The sequence below is a fragment of the Lonchura striata genome, chromosome 28 (assembly GCF_046129695.1).
Source record: "Lonchura striata isolate bLonStr1 chromosome 28, bLonStr1.mat, whole genome shotgun sequence".
In the NCBI taxonomy this organism is placed as follows: domain Eukaryota; kingdom Metazoa; phylum Chordata; class Aves; order Passeriformes; family Estrildidae; genus Lonchura; species Lonchura striata.
In genome coordinates this window covers 3,794,727-3,822,354 of record NC_134630.1, presented here as the reverse complement: position 1 = coordinate 3,822,354, position 27,628 = coordinate 3,794,727, and the positions used below count along the sequence as shown (strand labels likewise).

At 47.5% G+C, this 27,628-nt stretch overlaps 3 protein-coding genes across 3 annotated transcripts in view; 2 read left to right on the top strand and 1 right to left on the bottom strand.

The window, feature by feature from the left end:
- Window positions 1-23,496, bottom strand: part of MED26 (mediator complex subunit 26) — a 205,820-nt gene extending 182,324 nt beyond the window's left edge. Inside the window, exon 1 of the mRNA XM_077788795.1 lies at window positions 23,491-23,496. The gene's annotated coding sequence lies outside the window, so the exon portion shown is untranslated. The remainder of the gene's footprint in view (window positions 1-23,490) is intronic.
- USE1 (unconventional SNARE in the ER 1) lies at window positions 175-5,296 on the top strand. Its single transcript, XM_021547022.2, has 8 exons — window positions 175-312; window positions 473-522; window positions 1,038-1,116; window positions 1,592-1,744; window positions 1,956-1,974; window positions 2,696-2,726; window positions 2,964-3,126; window positions 3,338-5,296. Exons 1-8 carry the CDS (start codon window positions 175-177, stop codon window positions 3,518-3,520), a joined length of 816 nt encoding a protein of 271 aa, XP_021402697.2. The 3' UTR covers window positions 3,521-5,296.
- The window catches only part of INSR (insulin receptor), a 57,301-nt gene continuing 41,742 nt past the window's right edge, over window positions 12,070-27,628 (top strand). The window contains exons 1-2 of the mRNA XM_077788794.1: window positions 12,070-12,166; window positions 20,104-20,655. Coding sequence (XP_077644920.1) covers window positions 12,082-12,166; window positions 20,104-20,655 — 637 coding nt within the window. The 5' untranslated portion in view covers window positions 12,070-12,081. The remainder of the gene's footprint in view (window positions 12,167-20,103; window positions 20,656-27,628) is intronic.

The following is a 27,628-nucleotide window of genomic DNA, read 5'->3' as shown; positions in this document are numbered from 1 at the left end:
CACCCTGCTGGAGTGAGGGAGGAGCTCAGCTCGGCCACAGCGCTGCCCCGAGCCGCAGCTGCCTCCGTGCCCGTGTGCACGCCTTGGATTTGCGGCGTTTCGGGAAACTTTGGGTTTTTTAAATAAGCCGGGGCGGTGACGGCGCTTCCCGCCCCTCCCCGCGCCCGCCCCAAGATGGCGCCCGGCGCTGAGGGGAGTTCCGGTGCCGCCATGGCCGCGACGCGGCTGGAGCTGAACCTGGTGCGGCTCCTGAGCCGGTGCGAGGCGCTGGCGGCGGAGCGGCGGGACCCCGAGGAGTGGCGGCTGGAGAAGGTGAGGCCGCCGCTGCCCTCCCGCCCCTCTGCCCCGCAGCACCGCGTCGGGCCCCTCAGGAACCGAGACGGGGAGCGCTGTGCTGTCAAATCCACAGCCTTTGCGCAATAGGGTGTTTCTCCTTAATGCCGTCGCTTAAAAATCTTGTTTTTGCCCTCAGTATGTGGCTGCTCTGGAGGACATGCTCCGGGAGCTGAAGAAGCAGTCCAGGTGAGCGCCCCGAGTGCCTGGAGGGGGTTTGCGCTTCAGGGTGTGCCAGGGGAGGTTTAGGTTGGATACCAGGAAAAATTCCTTCAGTGAAAGTGGTAAAACACTGGAACGGGCTGCCCGAGGAAGTGACGGAGTCACCACCCCTGGAAGTGTTCAAAAAGAGAGCAGAAGTGGCACTTTGCAATATGCTTTAGTGGGAATGGGGAGATTCAGTCAAAGGTTGGATCTTTTCCAACATTAATGACACCGATTTGATAATCTCTTACCTGTAAATCAGCCACAGCCTACAAACACCATGGCAGTGTGTGCTTCCCTGTGGAATACATTTTCCTTGAGCCCTCCCTGCCTTGGAAAATGTGATTTGCAGAGGGTTGGAAGTGTATTCCTAACCTGAGGCTATTTCTGCTTCTTTGAAAAAACATGTGGGTTTTTTTTGTTATTTAATTTGGAAAGTAGAACACTAGAAAATGCTGATAACTTTTGGTTTTGATATTGTTATCTTTCAATTCCAATAGCAAGCCAGCCCCTGAACTGCTGAATGAATACTCTCGCAAAGTGGACTTCCTAAAGGGACTCCTAGAAGCTGAAAAATTGGTGAGATCTACTAGTTCAGCTTGAAAAGATTTCAGTAATCTGTGTTTATCTATTACCTGGTTCCTGTGCTTACATTTAGCTTACATCTCAAAATAACAGTTGTTAAAATCTTATTAGGCACTCCTTGTGAAAGCCTGAATAAATATATTGGATTCATATTTTGTTAAGAGGAAGTATGGTATGAAACTTCAAAAGCAAAGTGTGCATTGTGTTCATCTTTCTCACTCCTTTGCTGTGAGATGCAAGGGCAGGTGCTGTCCCTCAGGCCTGACACCTCTGTGGGCTGGTCCCAGGTCACCTGGAGAGCTGTGCTGGGTTTAGTCAGTGAGGTGCAGTCAGCTTTGCTGTTCAGGCTGACTTCACTGTTGGGGAGCAGCTGTGGGATTGCACCCCCATCCTTGTGGGTCACCCAACAGCTGCCTCACACTGCAGAGTGTCACATCCATGACTGTTCCCTGCTTTTTCCCACTCCCAGTCTTCATCTACAGAAAAGGCTCTGGCAAACCAGTTCCTGGCCCCTGGGCGCACCCCGACGACAGCCAAGGAGAGAACCCCGGCCACCAAAACCGTCCACCTGCAGACCAAGGCGCGCTGCACGGGCCAGATGAGGAGCGAGCTGCTCGGCACGGTACCTCCAGCACTGCTGCTGCTGCTTCACAGATTGTCCTGCTTGTGTTCAGCTGCCTCGGGTGGCTGTGTCTCAGAAGTGTCCCAGGCTGGGTGGGGAGGCACCTCTTTAGCTCTAAATCCTGGGCACAGGCACTCTACCAGGCCTGTGGGGCTGTCCTGTATCACTGACCCTTTGTAATCTGCTGTTTTGGTTCCCTTTCTCCTCCCAGGACCCCCTGGCTACTGATGGTAAGTTCAATCTGTTGGTTCTTCTAACTGTAGTCAACCTGAGTCTTACAGAGAGGGGAAGAGGGAGGTCGGGTGTTTTAAGATTTCCCAAAGTGTACTTTTAATTTAGTGCCTCAATTCTTTTCAAGACAACAGATGTTAAAAACAAATTAAACCAAAAACTCTTTAACAGTTGAAAGCAGAAGTGTTGTTATCAATGGTGGGCAGGGACTTGCAGGAAGCTCTTTTTGTAGCATTCATGCAGAAACAGACATTCTAATTACAGAATTAGCAGGGGCAATTTATTTTGTGTCTATTCCCTTCTGCTCTGAGCAAACCATGTGATGCTGGGTGTTTTGAGTAGGTGTTGTTCAGTTCCTCTGGAATACACAGCCATGTTATTCACATAGGGAACTGGGAGGAATTAATTTGAGGTTTCCATAGCTACTGTTGGAGCAGCTGGAGCTGGGCCAATCTAATGTGTCCTGAAAGAACACCAAGACACATGGGCTGAAACCCTGTCCTCAGGGATGTGATTCAGCTGGGGTTTTTCCCCTCTTTTGATGTTGGGTGTCCTTTTTTCCCTGCAGAAAGCAGGTAGGCATTTGACACCCATATTCCTTGGGGGTACAGGCTAAGTAGGATTTGGAGAGCCAAAAATCCCTTACAGGAGACTTATTTTTTCAGCCAGTGATTGCATGGGAATTTATAACATGCTAAACACTTTTTTATATTTTTCCAGATTCTGAGGAGTTGAACATAAGGAAGCGAAAGTAAGTCAGAATTTCTCATTCCAGTGCTCAGTGTTTTGAGGACTGTTTCCCCAATTTAAAATCCCAGATATGCTTTAAATTGGGTGAAGTGTCTGTTTAGAGAAACCAAAATATACTGACTTCAGTTGACTCAGTGGGCCTTGCTGTCTTGTAGAGATGTAAAACCTGGGGAAAACTTGTGAGATTAGCCCAGAGGAAGTATAAATCCCTTTTTTTTTTCCCCTTGTGCTCTTGCAGAGGCCTCACATCAGATGAGAAGCAGTCGGCAGTGGAGCTGGATGCTGTGCTGCAGCACCACCAGGACATGCAGGAGAAGCTGGCCGAGGAAATGCTCAGCTTGGCTCGCAGCCTCAAAAACAACACTCTGGCTGCCCAGAACGTGATCAAACAGGACAACCAGGTAGCACATGTTGAGCTGTGGCCCCTCAGTTTTGCAACCCACGAGGTTCAAGTGCTGATGTGTGAAATCCTGTAGCTCCAGATTCCAGCTGGGATTGGAGTGGGGAGACTGGGGGCAGCACCTGCCTGCAGTTGAACCTTTTCTCTGTTGGAGGAAGCTGCCAGACCTGGCAGCTGTGAGGCTGACACTGTTTGCTCTCTTTGCTCCACAGACACTGTCACACTCCCTCAGGATGGCAGACCAGAACTTCGAGAAGCTCAAGGACGAATCCGACCGCCTGGAGCAGCACGCCAAGAAATCTGTCAACTGGCTGCTCTGGATAATGCTCATTGTAGTCTGTTTTATATTCATCAGCATGATTCTATTCATCAGGATTTTCCCCAAACTGAAATGATTCTGTTTCTTTTACTTCAAGCTGCCTGCAGTGCAGTGGGAACACAGCTGATATAAGAACTTCACAGTCAGTGTCCTTAAAGAGGCTCTCCAAGGCCTACCTTGCATCTTCTCCCTGTGCAGGCAGTGCAGGGTTTCCTGAGGAAGGCTTTCCACACTTGCATACTTGTTTACTTGGTGACTGTTATTGCCTCTTGTGGGGAGAGCTGAGGTAAGGATGAGAATTTACACTGAGCTGCTAACAAATTCTTCAGTTTGTTATAAACGCAGTTATTTTTAATGTGTTTGTGACAAATGTTATGGCTCCTAAAAGGCGATTAGTCAATACAAATTTAAATAACAGTTGAAGTCTTACACTCTTTCCTGTCTTCACAGCTTTTCTGTACTGACCTAGGAGCTTGCTGCCAACAGGATATTTAATTTCAGTTATGTACATACACAGCTGCAGGTGTTGAAAGAGAATTCTGTTCAGGTGCTTGCTTGGCTCAGATTCAGAGTATCAACAGGTAAAACTCTTCTCAGGCTCACCTTTTGCCCAAATAGGTTTTTGGGACTACAAACTTTACCATTTTCTCCAGTTTAGATTGCTACAGGACTGGAGGTGCTTTCTGTGCAGTGTTTGCCTCCCTTTTGTGTGTGTAAATGTTCTCACTTCTCACTGTGGTGTTGATGCTGTTGCATGAAGGAAACACTGTGACCCTGCCACCTTGGAACTGTACACACAGTGCTGCAGGTGGCACAGACCTCACCTGTGCAAACATGCTTGTGCTGGAAGATGAGGGCAAAGGAAGGTGGTGTCTTCAAGATGAAAGTAATAATTTAAAAAAATATTTAGCCTTTCTTTTTGAACAAACGATTCCTGTTGTCTTCAGAGTTCACTAAAATAAAACAGAGAAAAAAGAAACTCATATTTTTAAAATACTGCTGCTGCTAGAAAGACTTGGAAACTGCAGTAAAGCAGGGTTTGTGTGACAGCCTGAGAGTCTCTGTAGGTGTTTGTGATAAGCTGCAAGCAAAGCCTCCTGCATCCTGCTGGTCAGTGCTCAGGTGTATCCCATGGAGGTGAGGGACAGCAGGTGACCCTGCCTGTGCTTTGGTCTGGCACCAAACCATGGGGTGTTCCAGGCCTGGCTGCTGATCCCAACAGACAGCCCCAGGACAGGGGATGGTGGGAGAAGAGTTGTCACAATTGGATTCTTAGGAAGATCCAGCTTTGCTTTGAATACATCCCAGAGCTCCAGGCTCTGTGTCAGATCTGTGTTCTTTTCTGCACAAACCCATCTCTGGTAATGAAGACAGTTAACATTTTTTACACAAAATATTTCTGTTCATTTAACACTATGTTTGCATTGTAGTATGCCACTCACCTATGGATTATCAAATGAATAAACATAAGGTACAGCTTTTAACTCCAGCTACTCAGATATCTGCAATATACTCCTGTTTTATTTGCCTTGAATTTAGAGAAATTTATAGTTGTAGCAATCAATTTATGGACATTTCTACTTTTCCCAGTTGTTTTCCTTCATCTGTATGTAATGTTTGACATTTCATTGTGCTTCATTAGTCAATGCTGTGTCACCAAATTATTTTTCAGTTCTGATTATTCACTACTTCCCCTGCAGGCATTTCAATGCTGAGCTCTTCTCTTAGAGGCTGAATGTGATTCTGGAATGGTTTTTGTGTGTGTGATTTTGGGATGCAGCATTAATGCTTCATCGTCCATAACGCTGTCCTCTATTACTTGAAATAAATTATTTTTTCCTATTTTACAAAAGATTTGGTGCTTCATTGCTGACAAGTTTAAAACTGAGTTTTGCTATCAGCAAAATGGGTTGCCTACAACTTTTTGGCACTTACAAATTAGGAAATTTTTGATTGGAAAGACATGAAAGGGAGCTACTAGTGATAGCTTGTCTCCACTAAAACATCCACCTCTCTAAGTCACGGATACTGATTTACTAAGAAGCGTGCCTGGAGTGAGTTCAGAAACCACTTAACTTTGCCCATTGACACTCCATGGGTGTTTGTTATTTGAATGAATGGCCAGGAGTGAACTCTGTAACAGTTTTTATCTCCAGTGGCCGTTGAGCCTCTGCTTCCTGGGGCTTCTCTCCCAGGTGGAAGAATGTTCCCTTCTTCTCCCAACCCAACGGATGCACTGCCCTGCACACAAAGGCTGGGCTGTTGTCTTTGCTTTTCTCGAGTTCATTTAGCAATTGCAGTCATTCAACACCGCTTTGAAGATGGGAGCCAGTGCTATTTAGAATAAACAATGACTCAGGGCTTTGTGACATTTCCCAGATGAATGACAGTTTTTATTTTTGACTGACCTGTGGAGGGTGGTGGATGCTCTGCTGCTCCAGCCCTCGGCTCCATTTTGTGGCACAGGGCTCTGTGCAGCTCTCCACAGAATATGTATAGAATATGTATAGAAATGGCCTTCTGTGAGAGTTGCTTAACTTTCCCAAAAGCTTGGGAAATCCAGATGGGGAGATGTTTATCAGGCACAGGGCTGCGCCTTGCTTGGCTTCTTGGCAGACTACCTGCTTTGAGAGAGCAAGGAAATTAAACCAAAACCCTTTTGGAGGCTTGGGTCACGTCAGGCCAGTGGATGCAGTAATTCAGAATCTGGCAGCAGTGGTGACTCTGGGTCAGTCTAAGCTTTTCTGGCAAACATCCTTGGCGGCAGAGACTCCGTGTGTTACAATGCTCAGTGTTTAGCAGTGTCCTCGTCACAGATGGGATGTGCTGGAAGGATCCTTCACAGAGTGTTGATGCAGGAATGGCAGGAGCAGAACACTGGATACAGTGGCTCCTGTGGCTGGGCAGTCCCAGGTTTTGGGTACGTGCTCCCTTGGGTTTTCTTTGCTCTTTGTGCATCAGGCTTGAGAGGCTGTGAGCAGCTTGCCCAAACTGGCAGCTATTCTGCCAGAAGGGAATATCCTATGAAGAGTGAAAAGGAGGGAGTGGGCAGAGCAGGGTTCTGTGTGACACTCAGCATCACCTTCCTTCTCACTGTCTGCTGTAAACCTGCCATGAAACCTCAGAATTGAGTCTTATGATTTCTAGTTACAATTTAGTTTCTTTTACAAAAGAAATTCTTTCCTGTGAGGGTGGTGAGGCCGTGGCACAGGCTGCCCAGAGCAGCTGTGGCTGCCCCATTTCTGGAAGTGTTCCAGGCCAGGCTGGATGGGGCTTGGAGCAACCTGGGATAGTGGAAGGTGTCCCTGCCCATGGCAGGGGTTGGGATGGAATGGGATGGGCTTTTAAGATCCTTCCAAACCAAACCATTCTGTGACTCTGTGAACCGTAAAAACTGTAATGGCAGGGCTAGAGCAGCTCGGGGCAGGTACTCAAATGTCGCGGTCTGCAGCAGAATTCCTGATGTAATTCCCAAGTCCGGGGCCTGGCATGGGGCTGGCTGGGAGCTCCTGTCCTGACCTGCCCCACTGCTGGGAATCCGTGCACTTGCCGTGTGTCCCACTGAACGGGAGTGACATTAAACCCCAACGGCGCTAAATCAATACCACCTGTCACATGATGCCACCGTGACATTTCTGGCATGAGCACTCCCTCTAATAGGAGCTGGAACTGAGAAGCAGCAGCAGTTAGTGAATAATGGATCAGATACGGCTGATTTGTAACATTTACAGAGGGAGGGCGTGTCTCCCAGCGACAGAACAAACCGGTTATCAAACGGGAACTGGGAGTTCTGACTCGTCCAAAACACAAACCCTGAGCGGTGCGGAGCACAGAGCCAGGGTTGGGAACCCTGCTGCTGCCAGCACTCCCTCCAAATGAGACTCTGGATCAACAAAAACAGGCATTAGCGTCAAGAAATAACCAAGGAAGGAGGGGCTGGGGGTGAGCTGTGGATCAGAACTGGTATAGCTGGTGGCTGGGCTGGAAGCGGCGTGGCCGTGCTGGGGGCAGTGACACGGCTGTGGCCACTGCCCTGCACGTGGTGGCTGATGGAGAGCAGGGAGCCTGGCAGCAGGTTGTGCAAAACACACCTGGGGCTGCCTGAGGTGAGCAGCAGAAGCTGTAGGGAAGGATGGAGGATGGAGGGTGAGGAGGCTCAGTGGGCTGAAGGCCACATCTGTCTGATTTTCTTACATCTGGGCCCTGCTCACCAGACCCAGGTTGGGAACGCTGACACTACTTTGGTTTTTTCAAGCTGTAAACTTTGATGCTGAATTAGAACAAAGATATTCTTACAAGGAATTAAAAACAAGTTGAATATTGTGTCTGCCTCTGTGACACCCAAAAATCAAACTGCACAAAACCAGAAACTGGACCGAAAAAAAAGCTCAAATGAGGCAGTGCTGCAGTGGAATTTGCTTCCTTCATCTCCAGGGTCTTTGATGTGCATGTAGCAGAGAGATGCCCTCTGCCATTTTCACCCTGGTCAAAATTTGTATTTGTTCATGTAACAATAGAATTCTCCAGAAGGATCTGACAGGGTTTCCTGTTTCAACAGCAAAAAGCTGAGAAGCTGAGACTTCTGTCCTTAGCACATAAAGTGACCGGATCTCCATCCTCTGAGCCTCCTCACTGAGAAAAGTCACTTATCGGATTTGGTGTGGACGGAAGGAAGGGTAAGAAAGGAACTCTGTCAATCCATGACGTGAAATATTTTATATTAAGAGATTTGGCCAAGGGTGTTGTGTGACCCTAAACAGGATGAGATAATTTTCCAAGGTCAGCTCTCCTGTGCTCTCAGCGTTAGGTTTAGTCACCGCAAAGTCAATCCCGTAAACCTTTGCAGCAACATCCTGCCAGTGATGCAGAGACTTGGCTGTTGTTGGCTTTAACAGCAGCTCTGCTGCATCTTCAAAGGGCAGGAGGCTGCATAACGTGCAAATTGCCTGGTGAGAAATGTGTGAGCAGGAAAGAGTGCCTGGCACATCAATAAAAACAGTGCAACCTGAGCCATGGGGTAACTCTTCACCCAGGCAGTTGCAACTTGTTGTTTAAAGAAGGCCACAGTGAACTGGGGGAGCAGAAAGTGGGAATTCTGACCTCAGCTCAGCCCCAGGCTGCTGTGTGGCTTTGGCTCCTGAACTGGTTTTCAAGCAGCTTAGTTCTTAAAACAGAATTGGTACCAATGAACCTTCCTGGTGAGTCAACTGCTCCAAAGCTCCTTTGGGGCACAAAGTTTGTGTTCCTTGACTATTCCCAGGGTGGTTAATTAGTGAGGAACTTTAATTAGTATGGCTAAAGACACACAACCTAAAACCCACCCATGTGTTCCAGTGCATAGAGAAAAAGATGTGTTGGTTCTCAAGGTGTGAAGCTCTCAGCAAGCTCCATGTGTTGGTGCTTGGGAGCTGAGCTGGGTTCTCTCTCCACAGACACTTGTGACAGTACAAGGTTGTCACTGCTGCAACATTCAAGCTGCTTTACAAAGTCATTGTCCCTACCTGTGTGTGCAAACGTGGCTCCTGCTCCAGGGATGGGCTTCCAAGAGCTTCAGTCCTGAGCAGCATTGATCTGGAGGAGGGATCTGTTGGGAACTTGGTGCTCTTAGGTTGGTTTGATGTGGAGTCATCTGTAGGACAGAGCAGTAGACTTTGGACAAGGGATGGAGGGACAGGACACAGGGAGTGGCTTCCCACTGCCAGAGGGCAGGGATGGATGGGATATTGGGCAGGAATTGTTCCCTGAGAGGGCAGTAAGGGGCTGGCACAGGGTGCCCAGAGCAGCTGTGGCTGCCCCTGGATCCCTGGCAGTGCCCAAGGCCAGGCTGGGCAGGGCTTGGAGCAGCCTGGGACAGTGGAAGGTGTCCCTGCCATGGCAGGGGGTAGGATGGGATGGTCTCTAAGGCCCCTTCCAACCCAAACCATTCCATGATTTATGTAAGGAATGGATCAAACCAAAACAAATAAGTCTTGGTAGGGTCAAACAGATGGATACACTCTACTGCAAGTCTTTCTGTACTTAATTTTCTCAGGAGGATTCAGATCTGAACCCCCATGGTCTGTGATTGTCACAGTTCATAGCACTTATCCCTGCTTATTTCCAAGTTATTCTAACTAAAACATAAAACATCTGTAGTGGAGAGAAAGAAATATGACTGTTGCCAATATTTAATATATCAAACTGGTGATTTTAGTAGCTTCTTGAATCAGAAATAAAAGAAAAGCCTGCATTGCAGTTATTAGGAGAAAAAAAAACAGAACTCAAGAGTAAGCAGGTGTTGGCTTAGTTTCTAAGCGCCCACATTGCTCCTGTTGGTTTATCTGATTGCAAACCAAGTGCACTGTAGCGTGATGAATATGTAGCAGTGGATGTATGGGAAAGATGCTGGAAAGGTTGCACACTGATGTTCTTAATCAGTAATTAGAAACTAAAAATAGTATTTTAAGGAAAGATAATAAATCTGTAGCCTTTAATCCTCATATGCCAATGTGTAAACTGATATCATTATTACATGAAAAGCAATGAGAACATAAGTGAGTAAGCAAGAGCAGGTTGCTGTTACAGTCACAGTATAAATTCCACACAGCCCGAGCTGTCCAGGTGATGTTTGGCTCTGTTTTATGCAAAGTCTACAGTCATAAAGCAAGTTAATTTGCAAGCAGAGAATGCATACTTTTGTTGTTTATTTCCCTTCCTTAAGTGTCCTTACTTCCTGAAGCAGTTGAGCATGAGTGGGGTTCTGAGTCTCTCTGCACTTGTCAGCTTGAGGCAGCAGCATGGATTTGTGAAAAAAGGACAGAAACGGGGGAAATGCCATCCCATGACTGTGGTTCTGATGGGCTGAATCAACAGCTCCTGTGCTGTGCAGACACACATCTGCTGTGCTGATGACAGAGAAAGCATCCCCACTTAAGCAGAGCCTTTCATCTCAGCATTTAAATAGTCTGCAAATGCTGAGATGTAGTTATTGTTGCACAGGTACCATCCCAGCTAATCCTGCTTACACTGGTCAAATCAGGCCGCCGGTCTTACCCTGTCCAACAGGGAAACTTCAAACAGTATCAGGGGCTGAGTCACACCAGCAGAGCCACGATTTCACTGACCAGCCCTCCCCTCAGTCACACTGTGTCGTGTCCCTGGGACAACTGCAGTCATTCTTTACCTGGAAAAGCAATGCAAAATACTTTAAATAGGGTAAACTCATAGTGCAGACGAGGGGACTGAGGCACGGTGACCTGCTGGTTAACTCTGGCCTGCCCAGGGTCTCTTAATGTCAAGCAGAAGTGAGAGATCTGTTCTAAGCTAAAGATGGTGGGATAAAAATTGTAAAGAATGTCTATTTGCCAAGCATTTTTTAATTAAAAAAGGCTTTATTCCAGCAGTTTATAACTCATTTGTCTTGCAGAAATGGCTGAAAGCAAAAGCCAGATAAAATTACTGGAAGTTGCCAGGAAACGTACTGTCATGGCTTAGCACGAGTGCAGTGCAGAGATGATTAAAAAAGGCACCAAATGATGAATCCCACAGCAAAAAGAACCAGAAATCTGCAATGGCTCTTTGGGTTCTGTGATACTGAAAGCAGTGGCAGTGGTAGACAGTATCCTCATGACAAGCTCTGTCCAGTTCTGCGGGAGGAGGAGGGACACGGGCAGAGCCAGGGCAGCAGCCCTGCTCTCAGCCTGGGCTGTCAGCACTGGGACAGAGAGACAGAATCCCAGAATGGTTTGGGTTGGGAAGGACCTCAAAGCCCATCCAGTGCCAGCCCTGCCATGGCAGGGACACCTTCACTGTCCCAGGCTGCTCCCAGCCCTGTCCAGCCTGGCCTTGGGCACTGCCAGGGATCCAGGGTGGGCACCCTGTGCCAGGGCCTGCCCACCCTCCCAGTAAAAATATTTTCCCTAATCTCTCACCTAACCATGCTCTCCTTCCATTTGAACAAACAGCGAGGTCAGGCTGCTGAACTCCTGCGTTTCACTCGCTGCACGCTGCCGAGGCCACTGCGGCTCCTCGGGCAGCACCAACGGGGCTCACAGCCGGCTGGATGGGTGGGTGGGCGGACGGGCAGAAGGACGGACGGACAGAGGAGGGGTGGGTGATGGGTGGGTGATGAAGGGCGGCTGGATGATGAAGGGCGGCTGGATGATGAAGGGTGCCTGGATGATGAAGGGTGCCTGGATGATGAAGGGAGGCTGGATGATGAAGGGTGCCTGGATGATGAAGGGTGCCTGGATGATGAAGGGAGGCTGGATGATGAAGGGCGGCTGGGTGATGAAGGGTGCCTGGATGATGAAGGGAGGCTGGATGATGAAGGGAGGCTGGGTGATGAAGGGTGCCTGGACGCCGCCGCCGCTCCTCCCCCGGCCCGTCCCGTCCCGTGCCCGCGCTCCGCGCCGCCTCTTGCGGCCGCCCCGCCGGGCTCGCAGCTGACGGGGGCAGCCCCTTGTTTACCGGCCGGGGCGCCGCCAGCCCGGCCTGCGCTGCGAGGGGCCGCCGGGCCGGGGCCGACTCCGCGGGCAGGGAGGGGCCCGGCGCTATAAAGGGGCTCCGCGGGGGCTCCGCGGCGATGCTCGGCCGGGCCCGGCCCCCGCGCCCGCCCCGCGGGCTCTGATTCGCGCCGGGCGGCGGCAGCGGCGCGGGATGGGACCGAGAGCGGCGGCGGCCGCGGCGGCGCTGGCCGTGGCCGTGGTGCTGGGAGCCTGGTGCGGCCGCGGCCGCGGCGAGAGTGAGTCGGGGCCCGGCCGGGAGGGCTGGGGGGCTGCGGGCGGCGGCGGGGCGGGCCCGGGCCCGCCGTGCCCTTTGTACCTGCGCGGGGCCCGCGGGCAGCGCGGCCCGGAGCGCTCCCGGGTCACCTTCAGCCCCGGCCCGGCCCGGCGGCGGCCGAGATTGGAGCGGCACGGCCGGGAGGGCAGCGGCGGCCCCGGCTCTCCCGGCCCGCGGGGCCCCGCGCGGGCGGCGCCGGGCCGGGGTCAGCGGGGCCGCGCCCGGGGAGGGGCACGGGCCCCTCTGCGGAGCCGCTCCCCGGCCCTTCCATGGGCACTTCCCCCGTTCCTTCCCCGGTTCCTCCCCGGTTCCTCCTCGGCTCCCCTCCCCGGGCCCTGCCAGGGTCTCTTCCTCAGTCCCCTCCCCGGTCCCTTTCCCGGTCCCCTCTCCGGCCCCTTCCCTGGGTCCCCTCCCCCGATCCACTCTCCGGTCCCTTTCCCGGGTCCTGTCCCGTGTCCCTTTCCCGAGTCCTGTCCCGTGTTCCTTTCCCGGGTCTCTCTCCCGTGTCCCTTTCCCGGGTCCTGTCCCGTGTCCCTTTCCCGGGTCTCTCTCCCGTGTCCCTTTCCCGGGTCCTGTCCCGTGTCCCTTTCCCGAGTCCTGTCCCGTGTCCCTTTCCCGGGTCTCTCTCCCGTGTCTCTTTCCCGGGTCTCTCTCCCGTGTCCCTTTCCCGGGTCCTGTCCCGTGTCTCTTTCCCGGGTCCTGTCCCGTGTCCTTTTCCCGGGTCCTGTCCCGTGTCTCTTTCCCGGGTCCTGTCCCATGCTCCTTTCCCGGGTCCCTCTCCGCTCCCTCCCCGGTCCCTTCCCCAGTCTCTTCTCGGGTCCTTTCCCTGATCCTTTCCCCGGTTCCCTCCCCAGTCCTGTGCCCCTGCCGCTGCTCGGCTGCCTCAGAACCGGCTCCGGTTTCAGGAGGGTTTAGTGTGGCCAGACGCGGAGGTTTTGTCTTTAACCACTTTTAGGTAGTGTGCCAAATCCACAGGTATTAAGATGGGAGAGCTCCAGGGGAAGGCTCTGTGTGTACACAGGGGCTTGTAAAATACTGGACAGGGGTATGAAGATGTTGTGTTGGAGGTCACAAGCTTGTTAAACCTGCGGCTAGCTCCAGGTTAAGCCTTACGAGTTGTTTTGATGGGTTATGTTAAATAAACTTGCTCAGGAAATCCTTTTAATGGGAGGTTCTTTAATTTTGGGCGATTCTTGCCATTTTTTTTGACAAAAGGAAAATATTTATTTAAAGACAGCTAACTGGATCCGTGGGTCATGTCTCACATAGACAATCTACCTGTTGGCTTTCCCTTCAGAAAAGGCAAGAGCAAGAGAATCAGTTCAAGTACTGACAATACAGTGATGGACATTATTGGGATGTGTATGGGATTCAGGGAATAAGGCAGGATGCTCCTGTAAGACAGCCTCTTTTTCCAACAATAGGACAAATCACGTATTTCAAAAATAACCCAGTTTCTTCCCTCACACGTTTGAAACCTCACAAGAGTCCGGTGACACTGTGTTACCTTGGGAGGGTCAGTCCCAGCTGCTGTGGGCAAACCTGCCCGCCTCCAGCAGAGATGGAAAAGGCAGTTGACATATAGCACTAATAATAAATAAATACGTGTGCAACTGGAGTCCAGCAGTTCCTAATTTGAAAACACTATTATTACTGCCACGGCGCAGCCTGTGATTTGGTTATTTATTTAAATCATATTTGCTTTTTGGGGTTCAAGCGTGTCTATGTTCTAAACTCCCTAATCTTTGCTGTGTTACAGCGTGGTAGGAAAATGTTCTCTTGAGTTCATGGATGGAGGAACAGGGGCACAAGACAGCAAAGCAAAGCGTGGGCTGGAACATTTCCATATCATTTTTACTGTGCAAATATTTCATGAAATATTCTACAGACAGTTCGGACCGTCGGGGTTTTGATGTTTGAACGTGATTTAAAAGGTTTTCAGCTGCTCTGGTGTTTGATTCTATTTTCTGGGGGCTTGGCTCAGTTTTCTGGGAATGGTGAGGTCATGGAGCACCACAGTGGGGATGGAAAACAGAAACAAAAAACCAGAGGGGGAAATGCACGTACAAGAGCTGCATGAGCAAACAAGTTGTTCCCTGAGCAACGGGTCTGATTGAGGCAGCTTTCTTGGAGATCTGTGCCCTGTGTTCCCACAGACAGGCTCTGCAGGTACAAAATTCCCCCCATCCATGGTTGTCCTTGTGTCCCATGTGTAAATGTCTCTCCCTTTTGGTGCCTTTAGGCAGCCTTGGAGAAGATTTGGGGGCAAGCAGCAGGTGGATGGAGGTTGTTCAGTAGAAAAATGGAGTGGATGGTAAAATTCACATTTCCATCCGGATTATGAGTTTCTCCTCCTCAATCCATCCCATTTTCCTAAATATTTTAGGAATACTTCATGTGAGAGCACTCTTCCTCTCTTACATGTGGTTAAAGGTAGTTACTGAGTTCAGGAGTTACTGAGAGAAGAAGAAAGGGTTAAGGAAAGAAGGCCTGACCTGTGCATAAAATGAAGATCCATATATCTTGTTTTGGGAAGAAAGACAGTTTTGTGTATTTTTTTTTAATGACTGTGTAAACATAATGCAACTTCTTGAAATAAATCTCGCACATGACTCATGCCTGTCAGTTCATTAGCTCTGGTATTTGGGGTGGGATTTACCTCACCTAGTTTTAGGCATCTGGTAATGAAGCAGCTTCCTTTGGGCTTCTTTTCTGGTTAATAGAAAACTGATCAATGCAGTCATGGGTGTTTAGAGCACTCTTCCTCCCTTTCTGAACTCTTCCCCTAAATTTAGGAGCTGCACATGTGCTCCAGTACCTGCTGCTGATGTGAGAGTTGGGAATGCAGTTGAGAGATCTCTGCCTAAATCACCCTGTGGGACAAATTTCGCTGTGTATTGCTGTAGTAACACACTTTAAAAATAGGTTGCTTCTTAGTTAGTATCACATCTGGTTGATACAGATATTTTTGTGCTCGTAAACTCATTAAGAAACTGTTCCCTTGTCCCACCTCAGGCCTGAGTTAATTTTTTATGTTGAGACACTCAGTCTAGAATGAATTTTTTTATGAGACCAAAAGCAGGAATAAAGGAGAAAAAAGCATGAGAATAAAGTAGGAAAAGTGAGTGCAGAAGGGCAGGGCTGTACCAAACCCAGGCCCCAGCATGTCCTGTCCCTTTTTTGGGGCGAGGCAGCGCAGTGGCTGTCTCTGAACAGCGTAAAACCCCAGAGCTTTCTGGAGGTCACTTTTGGGATTATGGAATAATCCTTGTGGAATATCAATGATGCTGCTATGGGCAAGGTGTGGAACCTGTTCCTGCTGCCTTTGGAGCAGGGAGGATCCTCAGGTGTGTCAGCTCCAGCACCGCCGCCGCCGTTACCCCGAGCGATCCCGGGGTGCTGCCACCCCAGCACTGCTTATCTCTGCCTGGAAATGGGGCAGGACAAGTCCTGTTTGCTCTCTGGGTTTGGAATCAAGTGAGGGGAGCATAAAGACAGCCCAGCCCAGGCTTTAAAGGCCAGACTTGGAGGGGTTTGAGCGGTGAGAGGTATCAGGTACCTGAGATGTTCCCCGAGGGCTGAGGGTTTATAGGGGCTCATTTTGGAGTCCTTATCCAATTTTCTCAGCTCGAGATATCTGAGGTGCAGAAATGAAGCATGAAAATCCATATTGCACAATTAGATGGTTTTTATGTTTAGCAAACAATTGCTGCACTAGGCTAGGAGCTGTCACACAGTCCTTCCCTCTAACCTGCTACCAGGATGTTCTCCTGTCTCAGCAGTTAATCCCAAGAAACAACCAAAAATCCTTTTCCCAGTCTCCTAAAGCCACTTCTAAAAATCAGCTTTATGTAGAATTGCAATGCTTTTGACCCAACCCAAGCAAGTGTAATTTTTTTACAATAGTTTGTTTATTCAGTAGGCAGCAAAAACTACCAAGAAAAGCAGAATTAACCAATAGTTACCTCAAATGGTTTGTGTTCCTTCTGTGCCAGATTGCCCTGATCTTGATTGTTAAAGGCCAGAGCTCTGAAGCAGTGAATCATTAAGGTTTAGTATCCACATGATTTACTATAAACAAGGTTTAAGTTCAGCTATTCCCCTGGTTAGACTCTATCTTGAAAACTTAACCTCTGGCATCAGATCTCGTTTCTTCATTCAGGACCTGAAGGTTGTTACCAAACCAGTTTGTCCAAGAGGCTTCAGCATCTTGGGATTTGTTTGTTTGTTTTTTAAAGAGCGTGGCTTCAGCTTGGTTTTCTGGGGGGGCTGGTGGAACGTGTGTAGGATGATTTAGTAATTTTTTGAGTGAGTAGCTTGGTAGCAAGGATGGAGCTGTGCTTCCTCTGGCAGCTCAGAGCTGTGCTGTTGTTTCTGCTGAAATTTAGGAATTTATGTGTAGTGGGGGTTTTGCCAGTAGTTTGCACAGGAGCAGCTTTGGGCCTACTACTGGTGAATCAATTTGTGATTTTTTTTATTTCCCTGAAAGCTGATTTATGTGTTTTTTGAAACCAGGTTGTCTGTATTATAATTGATGGCACAACTTTGCTCTCCTTCTTCTGGGATCAAACCTGCCTTGCCTTCCTACTGAATGGTTGATTAATTCCCCTGTCCCTGCAGAAGAAATACTATCGAGAGAAGCTGTGGAAAAACACTTATTACTTTGCTTAAAACTGCTTCTTGTTGTCTTGGTAACAATAAATTTATGGGGTGACTTAAGCTGCTACTGCATGAACAGGAGATATAAACTGCTGAAAATTCAAAGGCATGAAAAGATGGAGAAACCTCCAACTAAAAAGCCTATTTTGTTTCAGATGTTCTTAATTCCTTATTATTCTCTTTGATCTTTGAGGTGTTAAAAAGAAAGAGCTTGGATACCATTTATCACTTCAAAACTAAATTGAAGTAGAACCTGGAAAATAATTAAGTGTGATTTTTCTCTAAATGTGGGGAAAAGCAGCTGATGAACCATGGGTGTTGTACTTCCAGCTCTGGTAGATCTATATTTTTAACTCTTCAAAAGCTTCACTCATTTCTTTTTAGATTCACCTTTAGCTAACCTTTGTTCTTGAACACATCTTTTCAAAATATTTGGAGTTGTTAGCCTTTGGTCACCTTTTCTGCAGCCTCCTATGGGGAATCTGTGTCAGGATGGGGAGAGCTGGAAGAGAGGGAGGTTTGTACCCTGTGGGGGTGTTCAGATGGTTGAGTTTTTTGTGGAGCTTGGAAGATCTTTGAGCAGCTGTTTGGACCAAGAGCAGCATGGCTCATGTTAGTGGTGATCTCCAGAAGCTTGAAAGGTTCAGGAGCAGAGTAATTGAATTGGTTTTGAGTGTTTGAGGGAAGGGGTGAGAGCTGTGAACTCCAGGTCTGCAGTGACCAGGAGTGCCAGGACACAGGGAATGGCTCCCACTGCCAGGGGGCAGGGATGGATGGGATCTGGGGCAGGAATTGTTCCCTGGCAGGGTGGGCAGGCCCTGGCACAGGGTGCCCACCCTGGATCCCTGGCAGTGCCCAAGGCCAGGCTGGACAGGGCTGGGAGCAGCCTGGGACAGTGGGAGGTGTCCCTGCCATGGCAGAGGGTGGCACTGGATGGGCTTTGAGGTCCTTCCCAACCCAAACCATGCTGGGATTCAGACCATCCTCTTGGAATCCTTGCTGGCCGTGGATCTGTTCCTCTGCCAGGCAGGACCTTGAATTTCCTCAGTGCTGGGTACCCCCGCTCGGGCTCTGGGCTGCCCACCCGGGGTAGCTCCTCCACACCAAGATCCTGAGCTCTGTCCTGCACCAAAGGAAGATTTCCACAGCCTGGAGATGCAGCCACAGCACTCAGAGGGTTTTTCCTGGCCGTACCTGTCTGCAGATCTTCCCAGCCCTGCTGAAGCTGCCCTGGGCAGGGACAGTGTGGGTGCAGGGCTTGTGTCCAGCCCCTGGTGACTCAGCTCCTTCTACCCAAAATGATGAAAGACACAGGCAATTGTGCTCAGGGTATTCATGCATCTCGTGGCCTTCAGCCACAGCAACAGCCTGGAGCTCTGACTCCTGATCAGAAGTAATTCCTGGTCTGTATTTTTTGACCTTTCCTTTTCCTTAAGGTCAGCTGTCCATTCCAGCAGGCAGTGCATTATCCTGTGGTGCAGCAGCTAGTGGTGGGTACCACCCCAGCACTGCTGTGCACCCCACAATAATGAGAACCAAGAATAAATAAGAAGCAAGATGTTGCATTTTGAATTTATCTGGTAATTTTAGCTGCCCTGGTGGCTTCAGTTGAATTCAGTCTTTCAATTTCTTACGTGTCCCTCTGTTACTTCTCCTTTCACTGTCCTGACCTGCCACGCATTTGCTTCTTTGGAAATACCGATGTTATTTCTTGAAAATAAATATTCAGAGCATTTAAGCTGAATCTGTTGCTCTCCCAGGTCTTTTATCCCAGGTTGGGATGTGCAGCAGTACAGTTTGGGGCAGAGAATTGCTGCTGGCTGGTCATCAGGTTCCTTTTCCCACTTTTTCCAAGTACATCCTTAATCCTTGAGGCACCGTGTGCATTGGCTTTTTTCTTCCAGAAAGCAATTTATGAAATGACTTGGATATAGTGCCAAAAAATCCCATTGGGCAATAACATTGCTTCAAATCCCATATTAGTATTGCCAATTTTTTTTCTTGCAGTCAGTGGAGCAAATTTTTGAATAATTATTAAGATATTTACACAGAATTTGGTTTTAACCCCTGCATCAATGGTCTCTGTTAAACCATGAGGAGTCAGACAATCCTAACTGTGAAATGTTTGTGTCCACACCAGTTTTGTAAGGCTGGGTGATCCCTTGGAGCTGCGATGTGGTGTTTTTATAGCTGGTGAACTTTACATATAGTGACAAAAAGAGGAATGAGACTGTGTTTTTTGTTCTTAAATGGGGAGGGAAGACACCGGCCCAGCTGTAGACAAAAGAGAGAATCCTTTGTGTGGATGCAGTCTTCAAAAAGGAAAAATTCAGGAAGGATCCGCTTGGATTTGAACATGAAAGTCTGGCTGAAGTTTCTATGAAGTTGGTTTCAAAGGGGTTGTCACAGGGAATTTTGTTGTGCTGTAGAGGCGTGGAGCTGCAAATTTCCTGCTTGATTTTTTACCTGTGCTTAGAGTTTAAAAAATATTTCCCTATTCAAACTTTTTCCCTTTGCTGGTGCCTGGATTCCTATTACTCAGTTTACCTTCTAATTTATGCTTCATGTATTTGTTCACTTTGCCAGTTCTTTGGTTACTGGTTCTATGAAATAAACTGCCCAGATAGTCAAGAGAGGGAGATTTGCACCCTTGAGAAAATAATCACAAAAAAAGCCCCAACACTTCATCTGAAAAGAATGCTCAGGGCAAAAATTACTAATATAGTAAATTACTCCTGTGAGCAGAGTCTGGGCAAGAGCGTGGGCTGTGCTCCTGTGCATTTCCAGGTTTTTCTGCTCACTTCCCAAGCACTTCCATCTCTGGCCATTATTCTTTGCTATCTTCCCCTCCCTACAACCATTCTAAATGCCTCACTCTAATCCCCTGGCATTAATTGCACAATCTCACACAGGTAGGTGTGTTGCTGGCAGCCACCTGAAGAAAACAGCCCAGACATCTCTTCCCTTTGTGATGTCCCAGCACTGGTGTTACCACTGCAGTTGTGATAGAGGCAACGGGCAGGCACTCAAGATGGCTGAAAAAATGATGAAATACTCTTGTTTTGTAACCTTATAGCAGGGAATGTTCCCCACAGTGTATTTCTTAACACTTGAAGCCTGCCTCGCTGAGAGGGCCACAAGTCCCCAGTGGATCTCGGTGCGGTTGGACAAAACCGAGCGTTTAGAAAACTCCAACAATTAACCTTCTGCTCAATAAATTAATTATCCTTTGCCTCCCAGTTTGCAGGAGCATGGACATCCGCAACAACCTGACCAGGCTGAACATGCTGGAGAACTGCACAGTGATCGAGGGCCACTTGCAGATCCTGCTGATGTTCAAAACCAAGCCCGAAGATTTCCGCGAGCTCAGCTTCCCCAAGCTGACCATGATCACAGACTACCTGCTGCTGTTCCGTGTGTACGGCCTGGAGAGCTTGAAGGGTCTCTTCCCCAACCTCACTGTGATCCGAGGGACTCACCTGTTCTTCAACTATGCCCTGGTGATCTTTGAGATGGTTCACCTGAAAGAAATTGGCCTCTACAACCTGATGAACATCACCCGGGGCGCCGTGCGCATTGAGAAGAACAACGAGCTCTGCTACCTGTCCACCATCGACTGGTCCAGGATTCTGGATTCTGTAGAAGACAATTACATCGTGGCCAACAAGGATGACAAAGAAGAGTGTGGAGATGTGTGCCCAGGCACTGTGAAAGGGAAGAGCAACTGTCCCCCCACAGTGATAAACGGGATTTTCATCGAGCGCTGCTGGACACACGATCGATGCCAGAGAGGTGAGTGCACTGTGAGGGGTCTCAGCGGGGGCTTTGCTGTCAAATTTTGACCTGTCAGGACCTTTGAGTGCCCACAGCAGCTGTGACTGCCCCTTGGAAGTGTCCAAGGCCAGGCTGGACAGGGCTTGGAACACCCTGGGACAGTGGAAGATGTCCCTGCCATGGCAGGGGTGGTGCTGGATGAGCTTTGGGGTCCCTCCCAACCCAAACCATTCTGGGATACTTGGAGGCCTGATAGGTGCCTGATGATTGCTACCTGTAAACAGAGATTCCTACTAGCAGGGCTGAAAATTCACCTTAGAAGATGAAGAGTAAACCTTTAGGATGGGTTTGAGCAGTTCTTTCACCTGTGTTCATAAAGCATCCAGAATTCTGTGTTTAGTTCTTCTGCAGAGTCAGGAACTGTCCAGTGCTCACCATTTTCATTGACTGTGAGTGTCTTGGATAACAGTTGGTACTGTGAGTGTCTTTATTGGGGTTTGGGCAGGGAATGAAAGTCCAGACTCACCGAGAGCTTCAGCAGGTGGAGCACAACAGTGGGGAAAAGTCTCAGTGGAATAAACCCCATTCTGGAAAGGTGCAATTCCATCTTTACCAAAACCTTCCTGCCATATAAAGGTGTAAAATCTGTGGATGGGTGAGCAGCATTTCCACAGAGAAGAAGCTGGAAGCCAAGTCAGACCTGAAGGGGAAGGGAGAAGGAAAAAAGAGGACCTGGATGGGGTAGAGGGTGAAGTAACAGGGCTTTGAGCCCGGGGCTTTGATTCAGGGCAGAAGCTGTGTTCAAAAAGCTCGCTGCTGTTGCCACCCCAGTCCTCAAGTGTATTAGAGTTGCTTTTAATTTCATACAGATTTGTTTTTTTCCAAAGTTGGAACTGACCTTAAGCTTAGCTTTAATTATATATTGGCTTTGATTTATGTTAAATCTGACTTGCCGGGGAGCAAAGTGAATTGAGGTGAGAGTGACACATTTAGGGTTGTCTGCCTTTCTGGAGGTCGTGCATCCAAACGAACCAGTGTGTCCTGAGACGAAATTAGGAAACTTGTGGGCTGGAGAGAAATTCTTGCCAAGCTTTAAAGGGCAGCTCTGAGTGCTAAGTGCCAAATTTGAGGAGGAATTCCTACCAGTATGCACAAACTAATGCAATTAATGTGGTTTCCCCTCTGCTACTCTTCACCCCAAAATTGTCCAGCTTCCTTTTAAAGAAAGTGGTTATTTTTTGTGGCCAGAATAACAGGGTATGAGCAAGAAGATGCAAGTGTGTACGTGTGTTCCTTTTTTAAAATGAAAAATAAGATTGTAAAGGGTTTTATTTATAAACTTCCAGGTATGCAGTTACATCAGCACTGAAACCTGGTTTCTTATGCATTTCATGTGCTGTGTTTTCTGCTGTTTCATAAGGGTAAAGGTCTAATTGGCACTTCTTTAGTGCCTAGAACATAATGCCCCAAAAGTCCTGTGAATTTTCTGGGGCTGTCTTGCAGCAGACTATAATAGGTAGTTTTCTCTCCTTTAAAAAACTGCCTATCTTCATGAAAGCTGGACAAATGTAATATTTTAATGATAATATTTTACCATTGGGACAGAAATCTGAGCTCCTGAGCCTCTGATGCAAGAGTTTGTTGGAGGGCACCTGTCCAGTACGTGCCTCATCCCAGTCTGTGTGACCCAGAAATTGAGATTTTAATCAGAAAAGCGTTTCAAAAGGCACTATACACAGATGCTCTGGTTTTGTGTGTCCCTTGCAGAAGGAACAGTAGGGAAGCCGTGCTCCTGAATATTTGGGCAGTGACTGGAATGCACTTCCCAAACCACTTAACAAGCCGGGCTTATCTTTGTTTTGAACGTTGGGATTTGGACTTTAGTTTTTTGGTAGCCACTGTTTTGCACAGGCTGGGATCTGTGTGATCCCGTGCTTTGTGACACCTGCCCCTGTGCTTCTGCAGTTGTTTTGACAGCCTGAGAGGTTTTTTAGACCTTTTTTGTCTGTTTGTGAGTAGCCTTTAGACTCTGAGCACACGCCAGTGGTGGAGATTAAGTGACATTTATTTAGCGAACCTGCCGGTGCAATCGCTGCCTCTCTGTTCTCCTGCCAGCCCTAATGTATCCTTAGCATGTGTAATTGTTTTGTCAAGATTATTAAAAGCTTGTGTGAATTGTATTTTGGCTTTCCTTAGCCTGAAGAGCCTCGCAGCAGCTCCCAGTTGTTGCAATTATATTTGCAAGGGTTAGGCTATAGTGTGCACCAACCAGCCTGCATCTAAATTTGTTATCAAAGCCTCAAGAATTGGTCAAAGCTATTGGAACATAAATTGTGCTAAATTAAGAAAGAAGAGGCTGAGAAACCGAATACCAAGACTACAAAAGCAACTGTAAAACACCTAAACTATAACCAGTCATATACTCCAAAAAATACAAACAAAAACCAAGTGAACAAAGCAGAAACACCAATCAAAAAGTGTATACTTAGTAGTTTATAAAATCTACAAAAGCGTGTGTAGTATAAACAAAGAACAGCTTCTGCTTGATCATATTAGTCTGTTGTTCAAAAGTCCTAAATTTCCCACAGTACCCAGGGTTTTAATGTCATGAAATCTTTCCCTCTGCATTTCGTCTGGGAATCTTCAGCAGCTAATGCCATGCTCAAGTCTCCTGGCTCTTTGGATTTAAGTGTATTCTCTTTAGTTTTTTCTCTTTATCTTCTAACCAGAATGAAATGTGGCAATTTCGGTATCATTTTCAGAGGGAAGTTTGGTTTTGTGTGGAGTTTTTGACCCAGGTTATTTGTACCCCTGGTTTGTTTAATGAAACTTGATGTAGAATCTACTGATTCTTTTCTTCTTTTTTTAATTTTTTTTTTTTTGCATCTCTGGATGGGAAGTTGTTTCTGTCTAAACTGGGACTGGGAAAAACCCTTCAAGGATATGTAAATATTGATTGTTTTGATTTTACAGAGTGGGTGTCAATTGACAGACAAGTCCCAAGCTGACCGGCTTTTCCAGCTTGCTAAGCTTGGAGTCTCACTGGAAAATATTAGGAGATGGGCAAGAAATTTGGGAGGGCACCTGTGGGAAGGCTGGAAAATGAATTCCGTGGCAGGAGGGGACAGCCAGGTGGGGTTTGGTCCCTTCTCCCAGGGGCAAGGGATAGGATGAGAGGAAATGGCCTCAAGGTGCCCCAAGGGAGGTTTAGATGGGAGATTGGGGAAAATTTCATGGAAAGCTGTGAAGCTCTGGATCCCCATCCCTGGAGGTGCTGGGAGACACGGAGGGTGTGGCACTTGGGGACAGGGCTTAGGGATGAGCACAGTGCTGGTGCTGAGGGTGGCGCTTGATCTTCAAGGTCTTTTCCAGCCTTGAGGACCCTGGGATTCTCTGCAAGCTCTTGTGTGTGTGGCAAGTGGCAAAGCTGGGGGCTGGAGTGGGGTGCTGGTGTCCCTCATCTCTTCCACACCATTCCCTGCCCTTCCCCTGCCAGCTCTCTGTGGTTGCTCCACATTATCCCTCCTTTATTTAATTATTCCTTTATTTAATCAGCGCAAATATCCCAGTTGAGTCCAAAACTAACTTTTCAGTTATAGCGTGGAATTATCTCCAAGGCACACATCCAAGCCTCTGAATCATCCCCGTAGCTACAATTCCAGCCTGGAATTTTTATTTTTTTTTCAGTTGGTGATAACAGTGTTCAGGACAACAAAGTAAAGGATCTTCTTACAGACATTGGAGCAAAGGTTGGGGATTAAACCAGTGAGGAGGAACTGAAATCATTTGTGGACAGCTGCACCCTTGGAAAAACCAGTGGCAGTACTGAGGACTCAGTGTCTGCGTGCAGGGATGTGTAGGTGGATGCACCATGGATTGAGATCTTTTGGGATGTGCTTCTGCAGAGCTTTCTTTTTTTTTTTTCCTCCTAAATCACTCCTGTTGGTGTGAAAACCAAGTCAGTTCAGTTAAGGCCAACTCGTGTTATATTTTGGGTAGGCAGGGAGGGAAATGTGTAGTCTGTTTGGAATTTGGGTCTAGCCTGATGCTGTTTATGGCAGCCAAGTGCTGTTCCTGTTCTGGGGGTTTTGTATCTCTTCACTGACATTTTTAACAGGGTTTTTTTTTCACATACACACTTATTTTATTGCCATCAAAATGTACTTGTTGGTTCTGCACTGCAGAGAGTGTCTTTGCTGAAGAATGCAGACAACAAAAATGCTGGAAATGCCACGTCCTAGACCTCGGTCTGGATCTGCCAAACATGATTTTCATATTTCACATTTTTTCCATGTCTTTTTTTTTTTTTTTTTTTTTTCTATATGTCTGTCACTCCTCTTGCGGAAGGAACAATTCCCTCTGAAATAGGATTTCCTGCCAATTTTCCCTGCAGTCAGGCTGCTCTGTCCATACAGATCTTGGAGCAGTCTGATGGGTTTGACAGTCTAATTATAAAGGCTGGTTCAGCCTTTTATTGCATGTTGGGTCATGTGGAAAGTGGAGTAAAGGCAATAGGAAGGAAAAGTGGAATGGCCAAATAAAAGTTACCAACAAAATTATCTGCAATATCAGACAGTGCCGTGGTGAACACTGAAGGGCCACATTCCTGAAATAGAAAGATATCTGAAACAGTTTTTACAGGGCCAAGTAGTGATAGGAAAAGGGGGAATGGTTAAAACAAAAAGAGGAAATATTTAGGCCAGATGTTAGGGAGAAATTCTCTTCTCAGAGGGTGGGCAGGCCCTGGCACAGGGTGCCCATCCTGGATCCCTGGCAGTGCCCAGGGCCAGGCTGGACAGGGCTGGGAGCAGCCTGGGACAGTGGGAGGTGTCCCTGCCATGGCAGGGGTGGCACTGGATGGGCTTTGAGGTCCCTTCCAACCAAACCATCCTGAGGTTAATTCTATAATTCTGTGAACTATTCTGTGAACTTCTTTCATTAGAAGGTAAGATAGAATTCAAGTTCTCTTATTCATCCTGAATGAAACCTTTGTAGGAATCTGTTACCTGCTTCATCCTGGGGCTTCTTGCTACCAGGAAATTTGAGTTATTATGAGTGTGGGCCATTTCAGGTCTGTCAGTAGGCTCCTTTTTTCCATGTATTTTCTTGTTTTTTTATGATAAAAACAAAAGTTGTTTCTCCATTAGTGCAATTTAGAATTTGTGGCAAAATATTGACTTTGTGGAAAGTAGATTAAACTGTTTGTGTCCATTGAAGAGGACTTAAAGCAGCAGATGGAAAGGATGGCAGTGTGGAATAATTGACATGCAAAGAGCTGCTAAAGAAAGGTTCTGTGTGAAAATAATAATGTTTTTCCTGGTTTTGAGTGGGATTTTGGGGTTGTCCTGTGCAGAGCCAGGAGCTGGATTTGATGATCCTTGTGGGTCCCTTCCAAATCAGGATATTCTGTGATTTATTTTTTTTTAATATCATGTTGGGAAACAGGTCTAGAGACAAAGGGATACAACAGGAGCTCTCTTTAATTTCCCTGTGATTTATCTGGGGAAAATTCTGGGACAGATAAGGGACAGGTAAGGAACTGAGGAGTTGCTTTGTTCCCAAGTACAAGCAGCACAACAAAGCCCTGAGAAAAACATTGCTCAGCCTGAAATGTCTTTCAACTGCTATGAAAAAGCACTGAGCACTCTCAGCAAGACCAGTGCCAGCAGAAATTCTGCAACTCTGAACTTCTTCAAGGCAGGTTTGAATAACAAAGTTCAGAGGTGTGTGTGGGAAACGCTTTGTGATGTTTACTTAGGTAGAAATATTACTTAGCAACAGCTTCCTGTAATTTTTATGTGCTGGGAATTTCTGTAACCATGAGCTTGGTTTTATTACCTTTGTATGGGAAAGGGGTCTCGAAGCACTGAGCAGACTCAGCCAGCCTCCAGGGTAAAGATATTTTTAAAGCTTCAAACACAAAGGAAATTTTTCCAGTTGCTAGTACTTGAAGTGGAAGTGCTCCTTTTATTTGGAGATCTGATAAGGGCTGCCTTTTTTTCTTTTCCCTTGCTCTGGCAAATGCCAGATGGGAACTGACACCGGATAATCTCACTGGGGTGTCTGTGCTGACCCTGCCAAGCTTCAGTTTTATTGAGGGCCCATAGCTGGGGCAGTGGTGACACTTTGCCAACGCTGAGACATCCTAAACTAATTCACTTGAGCTTATTAAGAGTAGTTAAGAGATTTATGGTGCTTGGGGGTTGTGATACAGCCCAGAATTGGGGGAGAGGGAGTGGAAACAATCCCACCTACAAATGACTGTTCAAGGATGTGCTCCTTTGGAAACACCAAACAAAACTGGGAAAAACTGGAGCAGCTTTTCTCCACTGAGCTGGGCTGATGCAAGGCTGTAGGATTTCAATACAAAGGGTCTCAACTTGCTGAAAAATCCCCACATGTGCAGCTGAGCTGATGCTTCATCAGGTTCTTTACTGTTGCACCTTTACTTAAATTTTGGTTTGGAAGTGAAGATTTTCTGCTTCTGACCCAGTTCCCAAACAACACTTCAGAAGGAACTGTCTGACCCGTGTCATCTTTAGAAATGTAAATACACAGAGAATTCCTCCCCATAGTTGAGATATCTGAGTTCCTGTGCAAAAATCTCGTCAAGGCAAAGGTTTTTGACGAGTTAAAAAGGAGAAGGAGGTATTTTGCTGCTGATACAGTAAAAACTGGGGAAGTTTTTACCTTGCTTGCTTCAAGCTGCTATTTTAATTCTTTCACCCTTAGCCTTTCCCAAAACCACTTGTTATTTGGGCTGGTGTCTGGGCCCTCAGGGAGGCTGAGAGGAGTTCAGTGCCTTATGTGCAGTGGTTCAGCACTGAGGATACTCAAAATGTTCTTAAATCTCTGTCTGATGCTCAGTGCTGACAGTGGCTCCTTGGGAGTTCCAGGGGTGCTTCAGATAGAACTTTTTGCCTTCAACAACAGTTCCAAGTTACCTTTTCTTTTTGGCTTAAACAATGGAACCTGCACTACCCCTTGTTAA